This window comes from Thamnophis sirtalis, unplaced genomic scaffold (genome assembly GCF_051295495.1).
Source record: "Thamnophis sirtalis isolate CommonGarterSnake01/CBP01778 unplaced genomic scaffold, rThaSir2_p1.2 scaffold_9, whole genome shotgun sequence".
In the NCBI taxonomy this organism is placed as follows: domain Eukaryota; kingdom Metazoa; phylum Chordata; class Lepidosauria; order Squamata; family Natricidae; genus Thamnophis; species Thamnophis sirtalis.
Genome location: NW_028261389.1, coordinates 73,533,564 through 73,549,164, shown reverse-complemented (window position 1 = coordinate 73,549,164; position 15,601 = coordinate 73,533,564). Strand labels below are relative to the sequence as shown.

The 15,601-nt window shown below is 42.9% G+C and overlaps 1 protein-coding gene across 1 annotated transcript in view; it reads right to left on the bottom strand.

Annotated features, from left to right (window-relative positions):
* Positions 1 to 15,601, bottom strand: part of ANO2 (anoctamin 2) — a 151,395-nt gene that overhangs the window by 123,415 nt on the left and 12,379 nt on the right. The window contains exons 2-3 of the mRNA XM_087722261.1: positions 14,550 to 14,719; positions 6,660 to 7,031 (exon numbers count right to left, since the gene is read on the bottom strand). Of these exons, the coding sequence (XP_087578387.1) occupies positions 6,660 to 7,031; positions 14,550 to 14,719 (542 nt within the window). The remainder of the gene's footprint in view (positions 1 to 6,659; positions 7,032 to 14,549; positions 14,720 to 15,601) is intronic.

Below are 15,601 nucleotides of genomic sequence, written 5' to 3'. Positions count from 1 at the left end.
AACATTCCTCCAGGCCTTCCTGTCCTCTACCATCCTCTGATATAGTACCAAACTCATGCCTACTGCTTCAGTGACACCATCCAGCCACCTCATTCTTTGCCGTCCCCTTCTTCTTTTGTCCTCCATCGTTCCCAGCATGAAGCTCTTCTCCAGTGAGTCCTTCCTTCTCATTGGGTGGCTAAAGTACTTGAGTTTTCTCTTCAGGATCCAGCCTTCTAAAGAGGAGGCAGGGTTGATCTCCTCTAGGACTGACTGGTTTAATCGCCTTGCAGTCCAAGGGACTCACAGGAGTCTTCTCCAGCACCTGAGTTCAAGGGCCTCCATTCTTTGGTGCTCAGCCTTTCTTATGGTCCAACTTTCACAGCCATCCATTGCAACTGGGAAAACCATAACCTTGACTATGCACACTTTTGTTGGCAGGATGATGTCTCTGCTGTTTAGGATGTTGTCTAGATTTGCCATAGCTTTCCTCCCCAGGAGCAAGCGTCTTTTAATTTCTTGGCTTTAATAAAGCACCTTTATTCTAAGCCTTGAGCCACAACGAAACAAGCCACGTGATGTTTTTGTGCAATTCGTGGTTCAGATTTCTATTTATCATGATGCCTCCAGCTGAGATGGCAAAGTGCATGGAGGAACTGGCCAGAGACAGGATTGTCTCGCCTCTCGTGGCAACTGCAATGCATCTCCACCCGGCGAGGACATTTGCCCTTTTGGGTTGTGTCTCAGAGGCTGCAGCCAAGCACAGTTTAATGGGGTCCCCTCTGTTCAACCAGCTGCCTTGCTGGCCTTAGAAGCAACGGGAATTCTCTTGGCTACTGGGCAGATAAAGGGAGGCCGATTGAGGCCTTTCCAGATCTGCAATTCGGCAGAATCGGTAAACAAAGAACAAACTAAGGAAGCTGATCCCCTAACCACACGCTCCATTTCTCTCAGACCGAGGTGTTTAATTACCATATTTTTCGGCGTATAAGATGCACCTTTTTCCCTCAGAAAAGAAGGTGGAAATCTGGGTGCATCTTATACACTGAATACAGCATTTTTTTGCCTCCTGAAACCCCGCCCCTTCACCAAAATGGCCGTGCATAGCCTTTAGGAAGCTTCCAGAGTGTTCCTGGGGGGCGGGGAGGGCAGAAATGAGCGAAAAATGGGCAATTTTTTGCTCAATTTTGCCCCCCCCCAGGAGCACTCTATAAGCCTCCTAAAGGCTCCATGCCCTTATTTTGCAAAAAAGGACTGTTTTTTGCACATTTTTTGAGGGGCCCCACCCCTCCAGGAGCATTCTACAAGCTCCTAAAGGCTATGCATGCCCCCCTTTAAAAAAAAACAAACAAATGGGCCCATTTTCACAAAAAAATGGGCTGTTTTGGAGAAGTCTGCAGTTTGCAAAAACTTTTTTTAACAAAATTGCCTCTTCAAAATCTTGGTGCATCTTATACTCCGGTGCATCTTATACTCCAAAAAATACGACAATAGTTAAATTTGTTCCGCTAAAAGAGTCAGCTGTATCAATTTGATAAATAAATAGAACAAAGACGATTGGGGGATAAAGATGATTGGGGGATTGGCCGCTAAAACATACGAAGAACGGTTGCAGGAATTTGGCTATATCTAGTTTATGGAAAAGAAGAAGTAGGGGTGACATGATAGGAGTGTTCCAATATTTGAGGGGCTGCCACAAAGAAGAGGGGGTCAAGCTATTCTCCAAAGCACCAGAGGGAAGGACAAGAAGCAATGGATGGAAACTAATCAAGGAGAGAAGCAACTTAGAACGGAGGAGAAATTTCCTGACAGAACAATCAACCAGTGGAACAACTTGCCTCCAGAAGTTGTGAATGTTCCAAGACTGGAGGTTTTTAAAGAAGAAACTGGACAATCTCTAAAATTGATATAGGGTCTTCTGCTTGAGCAGGGGGTTGGACTAGAAGACCTCCAAGATCCCTTCCAACTCTTTTATTCTGTTTCTACTGCTTAGGATCAGGTTTATTTCCCACTGAATTGTGAGTTCCCCAGTTAAAAACCTCAAGGATAAAGTTTGAATCTCAGCATAATACTTGGAATTCTGAGCACTGGCTCATCGCTTATGTATGTGTGAAACAATGCTGAACCCCACATCACGTTTTTTAAAGTAAACCTTCACATTTCTGCCAGCAAGTATCATCTCTCCAAACCTCAAGTCTTGGAGGTCCAGCCTAATCCTCAGTGACTCTACTGTCATCTTAAGAGTCGAGCTGTCAACTCACAGGCAACACCAGCTGATAGAAAATCCGGCACTTGGAAACCATAAGATGTTAGGTTTGAGATTCTGCTATTGTTCTTACTGGGGGAGCATCTCCCGTGATGAAAACAGAGCATCCCGTTTGAAGAAAATCCTTAAGAAACTGTATAGGCATCATTAGCTAGTAAAACAGCTCTACAGAGGAATCATTGAGTCTGTGATCTGTACCTCTTTAACTGTCTGATTTGGTTCTGCAACTCAACAAAACAGGCAGAATTCAAAGGATAATCAGAACTGCAGAAGAAACAATGGCTGCCAACCTGCCTTCCATTGAGGACCTGCACACTGCACAAGTCAAAAATAGGGCTGTGAAAATATCTACAGACCCCTCACATCCTGGCCATAAATTGTTTCAACTTCTACGCTCAAAACGACGCTATAGGGCACTGCACACCAGAACAACTAGACACAAGAGCAGTTTTTTCCCCGAATGCCATCACTCTGCTAAACAAATATTTCACTCAGCACTGTCAAACTATTTACTAAATCTGCATTACTATTACCATTAGTCTTCTCATCATTCCTATCACCCACCCATATCCTCCCACTTATGACTGCAGGACTTTGTTGCTTGTATCCTTACGATTTATATTGATATTGATTGTTTCGTGATTGCTTACTTGTACCCTGTGACTATCATTAAGTGTTCTACCTTATGATTCTTGATGAATGAATCTTGTCTTTTTATGTACACTGAGAGCATCTGCACCAAAGACAAATTCCTTGTGTGTCCAATCACACTTGGCCAATAAAGAATTCTATTCTATTCTATTCTATTCTATTCCATTTTATTCCATTCCATTCTATATTCCATTCCATTCAATTTTACATTCTATTCTATTCCATTCCATATTCTATATTCTATATTCTATATTCTATATTCTATATTCTATATTCTATATTCTATATTCTATATTCTATATTCTATATTCTATATTCTATATTCTATATTCTAAATTCTAAATTCTAAATTCTAAATTCTAAATTCTAAATTCTAAATTCTAAATTCTAAATTCTATCCCATCCCATATTCTATTCTATTCTATTCTATTCCATTCCATTCTATTCTATTCTATTCCATTCCATTCCATTTTATATTGTATTCCATTCCATTCTATATTCTATATTCTATATTCTATATTCTATATTCTATATTCTATATTCTATATTCTATATTCTATATTCTATATTCTATATTCTATATTCTATATTCTATATTCTATATTCTATATTCTATATTCTATATTCTATATTCTATATTCTATATTCTATATTCTATATTCTATATTCTATATTCTATTCCATTCCATTCTATATTCCATTCCATCTTATATTGTATTCCATTCCATTCTATATTCTATATTCTATATTCTATATTCTATATTCTATATTCTATATTCTATATTCTATATTCTATATTCTATATTCTATATTCTATATTCTATATTCTATATTCTATATTCTATATTCTATATTCTATATTCTATATTCTATATTCTATATTCTATATTCTATATTCTATATTCTATATTCTATTCCATTCCATTCCATTCTATATTCCATTCCATTTTATATTGTATTCCATTCCATTCTATATTCTATATTCTATATTCTATATTCTATATTCTATATTCTATATTCTATATTCTATATTCTATATTCTATATTCTATATTCTATATTCTATATTCTATATTCTATATTCTATATTCTATATTCTATATTCTATATTCTATATTCTAAATTCTATATTCTAAATTCTAAATTCTAAATTCTAAATTCTAAATTCTATCCCATCCCATATTCTATTCTATTCTATTCCATTCCATTCCATTCTATTCTATTCCATTCCATTCCATTCCATTTTATATTGTATTCCATTCTATATTCTATATTCTATATTCTATATTCTATATTCTATATTCTATATTCTATATTCTATATTCTATATTCTATATTCTATATTCTATATTCTATATTCTATATTCTATTCTATCCCATATTCTATTCCATTCCATTCCATTCCATTCCACTCCATATATTCTATTCTAACAATTCCCTGCCCTGAAGCCACCTGAACAGCAACAATAAAATTGCAGGGTGCAAATTATGCATCCATAATTCCTGTACATTGCACCTAATCATTACACTTTATAGATTCGTGATGCAGCTACGTGGGATAGCTGAATTATGGAGCTACATTACTTTTTTCAAATCTTGCGTTGCCGGGGCAGAACATGGAGGCATCCAGTTCTGCTCCCTTCCGCTGCATGAATAATTTCTCTCCTGTATAAATTTCTCTAATATATCTCCTTTAGAAAACAATATTTGTAGATCAGGGTGGAACAGTGGGCTCCTTCGTGCTCTCTGAGTTGGTGCTTTTCCTTCAGACGTTTAATGACCTGACTAGGTAACGTCATCCGTGCACTGGTGATGTTGCCTGAAATGTCTGCAAGAAAACCACCAAGCTCAGAGAGCAGCCAGAATACAAGGGTATTCCCTTTGTTTTGAAATGGGGAAGAGGATGTGATTCTGTCAGACATTCTCCATAAGAGCCGTGATGATGCAGGGGTTAGAGTGCAGTACTGCAGGCTACTTCTGCTGATCACCGGCTGCCCGAAGTTTGGCAGATCGAATCTCACCAGGCTCAAGGTTGACTCAGCCTTCCACCCTTCCAAGGTTGGTAAAATGGGGACCCAGATAGTTGGGGGCCATAGGCTGACTCTGTAAAACCGCTTAGAGAGTTCTGTAAAGCACTGTGAAACAGTATATAAATCTAAGTGCTATTGCTATTGCTATTGCTATTGCTATTGCTATTCCTTCCTTCCTTCCTTCCTTCCTTCCTTCCTTCCTTCCTTCCTTCCTTCCTTCCTTCCTTCCTTCCTTTCTTCCTTCTTTCATTCCTTCCTTCCTTCCTTCCTTTCTTCCTTCTTTCCTTCCTTCCTTCCTTCCTTCCTTCCTTCCTCTGTCCCTCCCTCCCTCCCTCTGTCCCTCCCTTCCTCCCTCATTCCCTTTCCCATTCTCCTTCCTCATGGCTCAGTGGTTAGAATGCTGTATTGCAGGCTAACTCTGCCCACTGCCAGCAGTTCGATCCTGACCAGCTCAAGGTTGACTCAACCTTCCCTCCTTCCAAGGTTGGTAAAATGAAGACCCAGATTGTTGGGGGCCATAGGCTGACTCTGTAAAACTGCTTAGAGAGGGCTGTAAAGCACTGTGAAACAGTATATAAATCTAAGTGCTATTGCTATTACTATTCCTTCCTTCCTTCCTTCCTTCCTTCCTTCCTTCCTTCCTTCCTTTCTTCCTTTCTTCCTTCTTTCCTTCCTTCCTTCCTCTCTCCCTCCCTCCCTCACTCCCTCTGTCCCTCCCTTCCTCCCTCATTCCCTTTCCCATTCTCCTTCCTCATGGCTCAGTGGTTAGAATGCTGTATTGCAGGGTGACTCTGCCCACTGCCAGCAGTTCGATCCTGACCAGCTCAAGGTTGACTCAACGTTCCCTCCTTCTGAGGTTGGTAAAATTAGGACTCAGATTGTTGGAGGCAAGAGGCTGACTCTGTAAAACCACTTAGAGAGGGCTGTAAAGAACTGTGAAACGGTATATAAATCTAAGTGCTATTGCTATTCCTTCCTTCCTCTCTCCCTCCCTTCCTTCCTCCCTCATTCCCTTTCTCATTCTCCTTCCTCATGGCTCAGTGGTTAGAATGCTGTATTGCAGGATGACTCTGCCCATTGCCAGCAGTTCGATACTGCACAGCTGAAGGTTGACTCAGCCTTCCATCCTTCCGAGGTTGGTAAAATAAGGACCCAGATAGTTGGGGGCAATAGGATGACTGTGTACACCACTTAGCGAGGGCTGCAAAGCACTGTGAAGCAATATATAAATCTAAGTGCTATTCAGTGGTGGGATTCAGCCAGTTCGCACCTATCCGGGAGAACTGGTTGGTAACTTTCTAAGCAGTTCAGAGAACCGGTTGTTGGAAGAAATCTTTTGTTTTTTTCCCACTTTACAGGGCTAATCCTGTAAGGAAGGCAGGAAGGAAACATCCTGGTGTTGTTTCTAGCCTAATCTTTATTGCCCTGCTTACAGAAACTGCCTCTCCGGTTAACCCTTATTACCACTGTAACAACTAAGGCAAAGTGCCCATCGACCTGAGTGACATTGACTTGGCCACACCCACATGATCCATGACCACCGATCCCCGCCTACCCAGCTGGACATTAGGGCAGAGAACCGGTTGGTAAATTATTTGAATCCCACCACTGGTGCTATCGCTATATGGCTACAGCAGGACAATTACGTGTGTAAGTCACTTTGACTGTACAAACAGCAGCAAAGAAATTGTCAATGAGGAGACAACCGGACCCGCACTGTTGAGTTTCTCTTACCTCCACTTCCTTTTCTAACTCCAAACCAGCTTCCAACAAGTTGCGTTCAAACTCCTCCCTCTGCTCCTCTTTTGCAACCTCCAAAGCATCCTGTGGGGCGACATCAATCACCTGGGCTTCTGGAGTAGATCCTTCCTGTTGTTTCGGCTGGCTTTTGGCGGTCTCCCCATTAGAAATAATCGCCAAAGAGCCCGGCCTATGTACGGGGCCTTGACTCTCACCACCATTGTCCGAGGAATGTTTGCGGTAGTGATAGACTAAGACATAGTCCACTTTCCTCTTGCTGTCTCGGAAATGCATCCCTCCGGGCGACGGCGTTGGATTTTCTGACTGAGCCCCAGGCTGAGCCCCATCCAGATAGTTGTTAATCACCTGGAAGAAAAGCGGAAAGTATTCAGCAAAAGATGCGACGGGCAGAACAGATTCCTGCGGCTTCCTCCTCGTAAAACCAGAGGAGAAGAAGAGAGAGTGTGCCGGATGGGCAGAGAATTTGTATTAACTGTTGCGTTTGAAGGAACGGAGCAGATGGGGGGATCAGCTTAAACCACGCAGGAGGCTTTGATTTCACAAGCTTTGGGCACCAAGGCATTTGACAGAGTAAATAATTTTGGATGAGCGATAGATATAATCCCAGACCGGTGTGCGAAGGAGGCAAGTCCCACCCTCTTAAAAAAAAAAAAGAGAGAGAGAGAAATGAATAAAAGAACATTTGAAGCTGGAGGAAGCTCACATTTATTATACATTCTGCTCCCCGTATGTACCGTAACTCAGATTCCCTTTGCTTTTCCTCAACATAAATAAAAGTATAAAATACACCCTCGCTCCCTTCCCCCTCAAGCTGCTATACATCCTTAACTATTCAAGGATTTAACCAGTTTCTCTCCGAGCATATCTACACACACACACACACCACTGAAACTCAATAACACTCAATGTTCTGGTAGTCTTGGAAACCACCAAATGTGCAGGTTCTTTTTTTAAAAAAAAATATATTGTAAAGTATTCTTTATCTACAATGAACACGGAATCTAAGACTCAGCTAGCTGAGTAGCCGGGTCCCACCTTGGTTTTTTTTTTAATTTATTTAAATTTATTTATTTAAAGAAAGAATGACACTCCTGATCCTAATTTTTGACTGTTTCTGATCTTCACTAACCAGGTAAACGGTAAAGGTTCCCCTTGCACATACTGTATGTGCTAGTCGTTCCTTACTCTAGGGGGCGATGCTCATCTCCGTTTCAAAGCCGAAGAGCCAGCCCTGACCGAAGACGTCTCCGTGGTCATGTGGCCGACATGACTAAACGCCGAAGGCACATGGAATGCAGTTACCTTCCCACCAAAGGTGGTCCCTGTTTTTCTACTTGCATTTTACACACTTTCGAACTGCTAGGTTGGCAGAAGCTGGGACAAATAATGGGGGCTCACTCCATTACGTGGCACGAGGGATTCGAACTGCCGAACTGCCGACCTTTCTGATCGACAAGCTCAATGTTTTAGCCACTGAGCCACCTTTCACTATCCAAGCTGAGGCTCAATTAATAAACCAGTATTGACTTCCTTACATTCATATACGTGTCTTATCGATGTCAAGTAACCCACAATTGAATGGATTCATATCAGTGGTGGGATTCAGCCAGTTCGTACCACTTCGGGAGAACCGGTTGTTAACTTTCTGAGTAGTTAGGTGTTGCGTCCTCCTGACGCGGCCGACAGCCGTGGCCAGAGCAGGAAGAAGAGCTGATTGGCTCTGGCGCGGCTGCCGGCCGGTGGGAGAGTTGCGCCTCCCTGATTGGTTCTCCGCCTGACAGCTGTCAAGTATAAATAGCTGTCAGGCGGGCGTTGTTCTTGTTCTTCTTGTTCTGTCAAAGAGTTCTGTTACAATAAAGCTGTTAAAAAAGAACCCTCAGTGCTTTAGTATTTAAAATTCGGTGAACTGGTTTTTGGAAGAAATCATTAGGGCAGAGAACCAGTTGTTAAATTATTTGAATCCCACCACTGATTCATATATTGTGTGTGTGGGGGTGGGGGTGGGTTTCAGGCGGTTTGCGGCGGTCCCGCGAACCGGTTGGTCGGCGAACCCGGAAGTAAGTAACTTCCGGGAACGCCGAAGGATCCACCCGCGTTTCTTACCTGGTTTTGACGAGTTCTGCGCTTCCACGCATGCGCAGAACGCATACAGCGCCTGTGCGATCCTCCAGGAGCAGCTGGAGCATCGCACAGGCGCTAGTACGCATGCGTGCACTGCGCACGTGCACGAGGACGCCGCCGGCCCCGTTCCAACCGATTCGGTTGGAACGGGGCGAGAAACCCACCCCTGGTGTGTGTGCACAACGTCTTGTATCTCTGAGCCAAAATGTAGTTTCCCTTAAGAAGTTAGAATTGCTAGAATTGCGTGCATACAGCCAGGTGATTTGGTTGTCAGTCTTACAATATTTGAAGGGCTGCCCCAAAGAAGAGGGGGTCAAGCTATTCTCCAAAGCACCTGAGGGCAGAACAAGAAGCAATGGGTGGAAACTAATCAAGGAGAGAAGCAACTTAGAACCAAGGAGAAATTTCCTAACAGTGAGAACAATTATCCAGTGGAACAGAAGTTGCCTTCAGAAATCACTGGAGGCTTGGAAGAAGAGGAGACTGGACAGTCATTTGCCTGGTATAGGATCTCTTGCCTGAGCAGGGGGGTGGACTAGAGGACCTCCGAGGTCCCTTCCAACTCTGTTATTCAGTTATAGAGGACAATATAGAACAAAGTGGTTTCAACTAACTAATGTCCCAGGAAGGACATTTTGGAGAGGATCACTCTGAGCAGCCACTTCATCTGCTCTCCATCTTAATATGGCAAATTTTAAGTCTCCTTGTTTTACCATCGTTACCAATATTTCTGTTGTTAAGCAAGGGAGGTTTGCCCCATTTTACAACCTTTCTCGCCACAGTGGATAAGCCAATCCCTGCAGTTCTCAAGTTAATAGCCCAGTTGTTAAGTGTGAACCTGACTTTCCCATCGACTTGGCTCGTCGGACGGTCGCAAAAGTGGATCGCGGGACTCCCGGGACGCTGCAACCGTCATAAATATGAACCAGTTGCCAATCGTCTGAATTTCAATCACGTGGACATCGGGACATTGCAATGGCCGTATGTATGAAAAATGGTCATATCTCACTCTTTTTCAGCGCCGTTGTAATAGCAATAGCAACAGCAGTTAGACTTATATACCGCTTCATAGGGCTTTCCGCCCTCTCCAAGCGGTTTACAGAGTCAGCATATTGCCCCCAACAACACTCCGGGTCCTCATTTTACCGACCTCGGAAGGATGGAAGGCTGAGTTAACCTTGAGCCGGTGAGATTAGAACCACTGAACTGCAGATAACAGTCAGCTGTAGTGGCCTTCAGTACTGCACCCTAACCACTGCACCACCTCGGCTCCCTCTGAACAGTCACTAAATGGGGTGTTGTAAGTCGGGGACTACCTCTATAGGAGACTGGGGGATTTTGCGCCATTGTAACTCTGGTCATTAAATGAATGGGTATCCATTGAGGACTACCTGTATGCGGTTACCCTCTGGGAGCAAAGTTATGGTATGTTTCTCTGCCTGAGTTCTAAGACAACAATGCTTCTGCTTCTGTGAACTCTTCACAAGAACAAGGGAATATGGGGTTGCAGTCTTATTGTCTTGGGAGGCATCAATTTGAAAACAAGTCCTCCTTAGAAAGCCCAGCTTAGCAACAGCATGCAAATAAGCAGGTAGTTCAATGTGGCCTTTTTTTTTCATTTTTGTAAAATAATAATAATAATAATAACTAATGCGCCTTGTGAAATACAGAATTCCTTATGCATGCGACATATGCCAAGATCCCACTGTCTCTTCTTTTAAATGCCTCCAAAGCTTCTCCCTGAATAGACTTGTGCTCAAGACAACCTGACACACACACACACACACACACACACACACACACACACACACACACACACACTGGTCTTGTTGTATTCGGGTCACAACAAGACCAGAATACATATCCAACTCTCTCCCCCACTCTCTCTTTCTCTCTATCTCTGTATCTCTCTCTCTCTCTCTCTCTCTCTCTCTCTCTCTCTCTCTCTCTCTCTCTCTCTCTCTCTCTCTCTCTCTCTCTCTCTCTCTCTCTCTTTATCTATCTATCATATCTCTATCATCTCCATCTATCCATCCATCCATCCACCCATCCATCTATTCACCATCTATCCATCATCTGTCTGTCTGTCTGTCTGTCATCTATCCATCCATCTATCTATCTCACTGTCTATTATCAACCCATCTATTCATCAAATCCATCCATTCATCCACCTATCTATCATCTATCTATCATCTATCCATCTATCATTTATCCATCTATCATCTATCTATCTATCTATCTATCTATCTATCTATCTATCTATCTATCTATCATCTATCTATCTATCTATCTATCATCTATATCTCACTATGTATCTGTCTCACTGTCTGTGTATTACCCATCCATCCATCCATCCATCCATCCATCCATCCATCCATCCATCCATCCATCCATCTATCCATTATCTATCTATCTATCTATCTATCTATCTATCTATCTATCTATCTATCTATTTATCTATCTATTTCAAATAATTTAACAACCTGTTCTCTTCCCTAATGACCATCTGGGTAGGTGGGGCTCGGTGGTCATATGACTGGGTGGGCGTGGCCAATTCAAGGTCACTCACATCAATGGGCGCTTCACCTTAGTTGTTACAATGGAATAAGGGTTAACGGGAGAGGCAGTTTCTGTAAGCAGGGCAATAAAGATGAGGCTAGAAACAACACTAGAATGTTTCCTCCCTGCCTTCCTTACAGAATTAGCCCTGTAAAGTGGGGAAAAACAAAAAGAGATTTCTTCCAACAACCGGTTCTCTGAACTGCTTAGAAAGTTACCAACCGGTTCTCCCGAATAGGTGCGAACTGGCTGAATCCCACCACTGCCCTGAGGGCAGGAGAAGAAGCATTAGATGGAAGATCATAATCAGAAGATCCTACCTGGAACTAAGGAGAAATGTCCTAACACTGAGAACATATCAATCAATGGAATAGCTTTGTTTGTGGGTGCTCCATCACTGGAGGCTTTCAAGAAAAGATTGGACATCCATTGTCTGAAATGGCATAGAGGTCTGTTGCTTGAGCAGAGGGTTGGCCTATAAGACCTCCAAGATCCCATCCAGCCCTATGATGCTACGTAATTCAATGTAACTGCACAAAGCCCAGAATGTTAGCCTACCTTATGGCCTCTTCACAGCAGATAGAAATTCCACTACCCCGTTATTTATTTATTTTATTTATTATGAAATTTATTTGCCGCCCGGCTTGTACTAGATGACTCTGGGTGGCACTGTCCTCTTACGGTGCCTTCTGTCCTTTCCCCACTTTTTGGGGGGGGGGTGGGGGTTTGATTCAGAAAACAGGATATTTAAAAGTCACTTGCAAGATTTGACTGTAAAATACCCCATTCGTTAAGGTGTACCCTTCGTTTAGCGATAGGGGAGCTACTGACGAAAAGAGATTTGTAAAGACTTCACAACTATGGAAAAACCACCGGATTTGGTGCTGATAGCAGAAAGAAAACACATTTCCAATTCTTATGCTTACTAAAAAAAATTGCAAGCCACGCTAGGAATAAATAAATCTATCTATCTATCTATCTATCTATCTATCTATCTATCTATCTATCTATCTATCTATCTATCTATCTATCTATCTAATCTATCTATCTATCTCTGGAACTAACTGCAGTGATTTGCACAGAATTGTGGCCAGCTAGGAATTGAAAGTTTCATGTCACACAGAATGTATTCTCCTTCCTCGTGATTGGGGAAAAGAAAGGACATTTGGGTTGATTTGTCGATTTTCCTTCAGAAATTGTGGGTACCACATCACTGGAGGCTTTCAAGAAGAGACTGGACAGCCATTTGTCTAAAATGTATAGATTTTCCTTCTGACGCAGGGGGTTGGACTAGAAGACCTCGAAGGTCCCTTCCTACTCTTATTATTCTATGAGACTCTTATCATTTCAATAGTCTATTAACGGCAGAACTGTGGCTAACACCATTAGAGATTGCTTTGCATTTTATTCTGCGCCAGCCAAATCTTTCACAGTATTTTTACATGTCCTCACGGTGTCCTTTCGATGTTATACTTACAGGCAGTCCACGCAGATTCTCTGGCTCCATCTCTGCCAGAGCAGGAAGGCTTAGTCTGAAATGTCCAATCTACCTATCCAAGTGGGGAGAGGCAGAGTACATCCCAGCCACTGGCATCACCATTTCCTACTCGCAGATCTAGGAAGAAACCTTGGGAAATCCATCAGCTGAGTCTAGAGAAGACTGTCACTCTTCTTCCTTTCGGTGTGGAAAGTTTTTAAACGAGAAAGCTGCACGCAGAAGCCCAAGGAATAAAAACACAACCAGCGGCGGCTTGCAAAGAAGTTACTGAAGCTGTTGTGCTGTTCGTGATCTCGGGCTCCCCAGTGGATTCATTCCAGGAGCTGCCATCGGAGAGGTCGCCATAGTAACTCCAGGGAGAAAGAAGCAGGTGCCACCACCGAGAGAGAAACTTTCACAGCCCGCAGAGATGCTTGCAATGAGCCTGCACAAAAGGGCCAGGGCCTAATCTCAATAGAGCAGAGGTGAGCTGCTCCGGGTTCGGTCCGGATCAGGGGAACCAGCAGTAGCAACAACAAGAGGCTCCACCCACCTGGCCAGGTGTTTTTGTGAATGCGCTCGAGCGCACCCAGAGCCGGTAGTAAAAAAAATAATGGGCAACCCATCACTGCAATGGAGATTAGGATAACAAAGGATGGGATCAGAGGTGGGCTTAACGTAATTTAACAACCTGTCAGGTGCTGCTTCACTTAATAATCAGGAAAGAAACCACTCAACTCCATTCTTAGAATTAAGTGTACCTTTACTAATTACAAACGATAAGTAGCAAAGCAAAGCTGAGTCTGAAATAATTGGCGTGAAAGCAATGGGTATCATGTATAATTCAATCCCCTCCCCTTGGCACCCCATTCCATAGTCCAATAATAATTCACCCAACTGTCAGGTGGGAGATATCTTCAAAAAGATATCTACATGGGGCAGCCCTTGAAGAGTATTCGGAGACTTCAACTCGTCCAGAATGCAGCCGCGCGAGCGATTGTGGGTGCACCTCGGTACACCCACGTTACACCTATCCTCTGCGAGCTGCACTGGCTACTGATCAGTCTCTGGATACGCTTCAAAGTGCTAGTCGTCACTTATAAAGCCCTTCATGGTATTGGACCTGGGTACTTGAGAGACCGCCTGCTGCCAATTACCTCCCAAAGACCCATTAGATCACACAGGGTTGGCCTCCTCCGGATTCCGTCTACCAGCCAATGCCACCTGGCTACTACCCGGGGGAGGGCCTTCTCTGTGGCAGCTCCGGCCCTCTGGAACGAACTCCCCGCAGGGATTCTATTCTATTCTATTCTATTCCATTCTATTCCATTCCATTTCTATTATTATTTTTTTCTTATTCTATTCTACTCTACTCTACTCTACTCTGCTCTGCTCTGCTCTGCTCTGCTCTACTCTACTCTACTCTACTCTACTCTACAAAGAAAAAGGACACCACGCTAGAAGCAGACTCTGTGGTGGGGGAACCATATTTCCGGTCAGCAGAGAAAAAAGGACGGCATGCTAGGAGGAGACTCTATGGTGGGGGAACCAGACTTCCAATCGGCTCCAGGAATTGAATGTGGGGGAGGGGAGCTTCCGGTTAGGATTTTTGTGGCTCTTTTGAGTGTTTAAGGTTGCCAAACTCTGCACTAGACAGATTTCAGAGAAGTTTAAATATCTTGATGGTCATCATATATTTTACTTACAGATGTTTTGCAGGTTTTCCTGTGTTTAGTTGATCCTGATATCCCGTTGACTTGGTCAACAAGCGTAAAGGGATGGCCTTGAGGGACAGTGAGGTATTTCTTACTTTCTTTTGACACTGAGGTCCTGATAGCTTTTTTACGGTGAGTGGACGAAGAAGTTAAAGGAAAACCTGAGAAATAAAAGTAAAGAAGAGTCAGGATCTCAAAATATTACTTCTTAATTATTATTATTATATTTTTTTATTTTAATCAACATACAAGTGCTTAGTGTCTGGGTTATGTTGTGGCCTGCCAGCAGCCAGCAGAGTTGGTAGCAGATTCGGACAGTGAGGAGGTTGGGGAGGAACCTGGGCCAGTCCTGGAGTCTGGGGAAGACTCTGATGAGGGCTCTGTGTCAGAGGCAGAGATGGGGCCAAGGCCATCTGACAGTTATCAGCTGCCTTCGGAGTCAGACATCAGTGAAGCAGATGAACAGCTGGAGCCTGTTCCCAGTGTGCCCATGCGCAGAGTTGCCAGAGGAAGGGCACAGCTAAAGAAGAGGGGCCGACTTGGGAGTAAGGCCACAGGTGGACAATGAATGGCCCCTCCCAGAGGGAATAAAAGAGGAGCGAAAGGGGAGTGGAGTTTGCAGGAGACAATTAGTTTGCTTAAATTGGTTCGTGACTCTCTGAGACTCCTTGCCAAGTTCTGCAGATATCGGCCTATCAGCTTCCCAAGCCAGATAAGGTCTGTGACTGTAAATCCTCCTTTGAAAGATTTCGCCGGATGTGAATGAGCAGAATTCAAAGTAAATTAATAATAGGGATTTTTGTCGGGACAAGGAGTTTGTTTCATGCTCTTGGGAAGCCTCAATCAGAACAGGTTATTTTACTTGTACAATCCAATATTAATAGCAATAATACTGATAATGTTGTTAATTATTAGTATTATAGTAATAGTAATAACAACAATAATAGTAATCATAAGTTAACTTATATATAATTATAATATTATACCTCATAATTTGTAACCCAGTAATCTTTTATATCCTTTAATTTCTACTTCTAATTTCT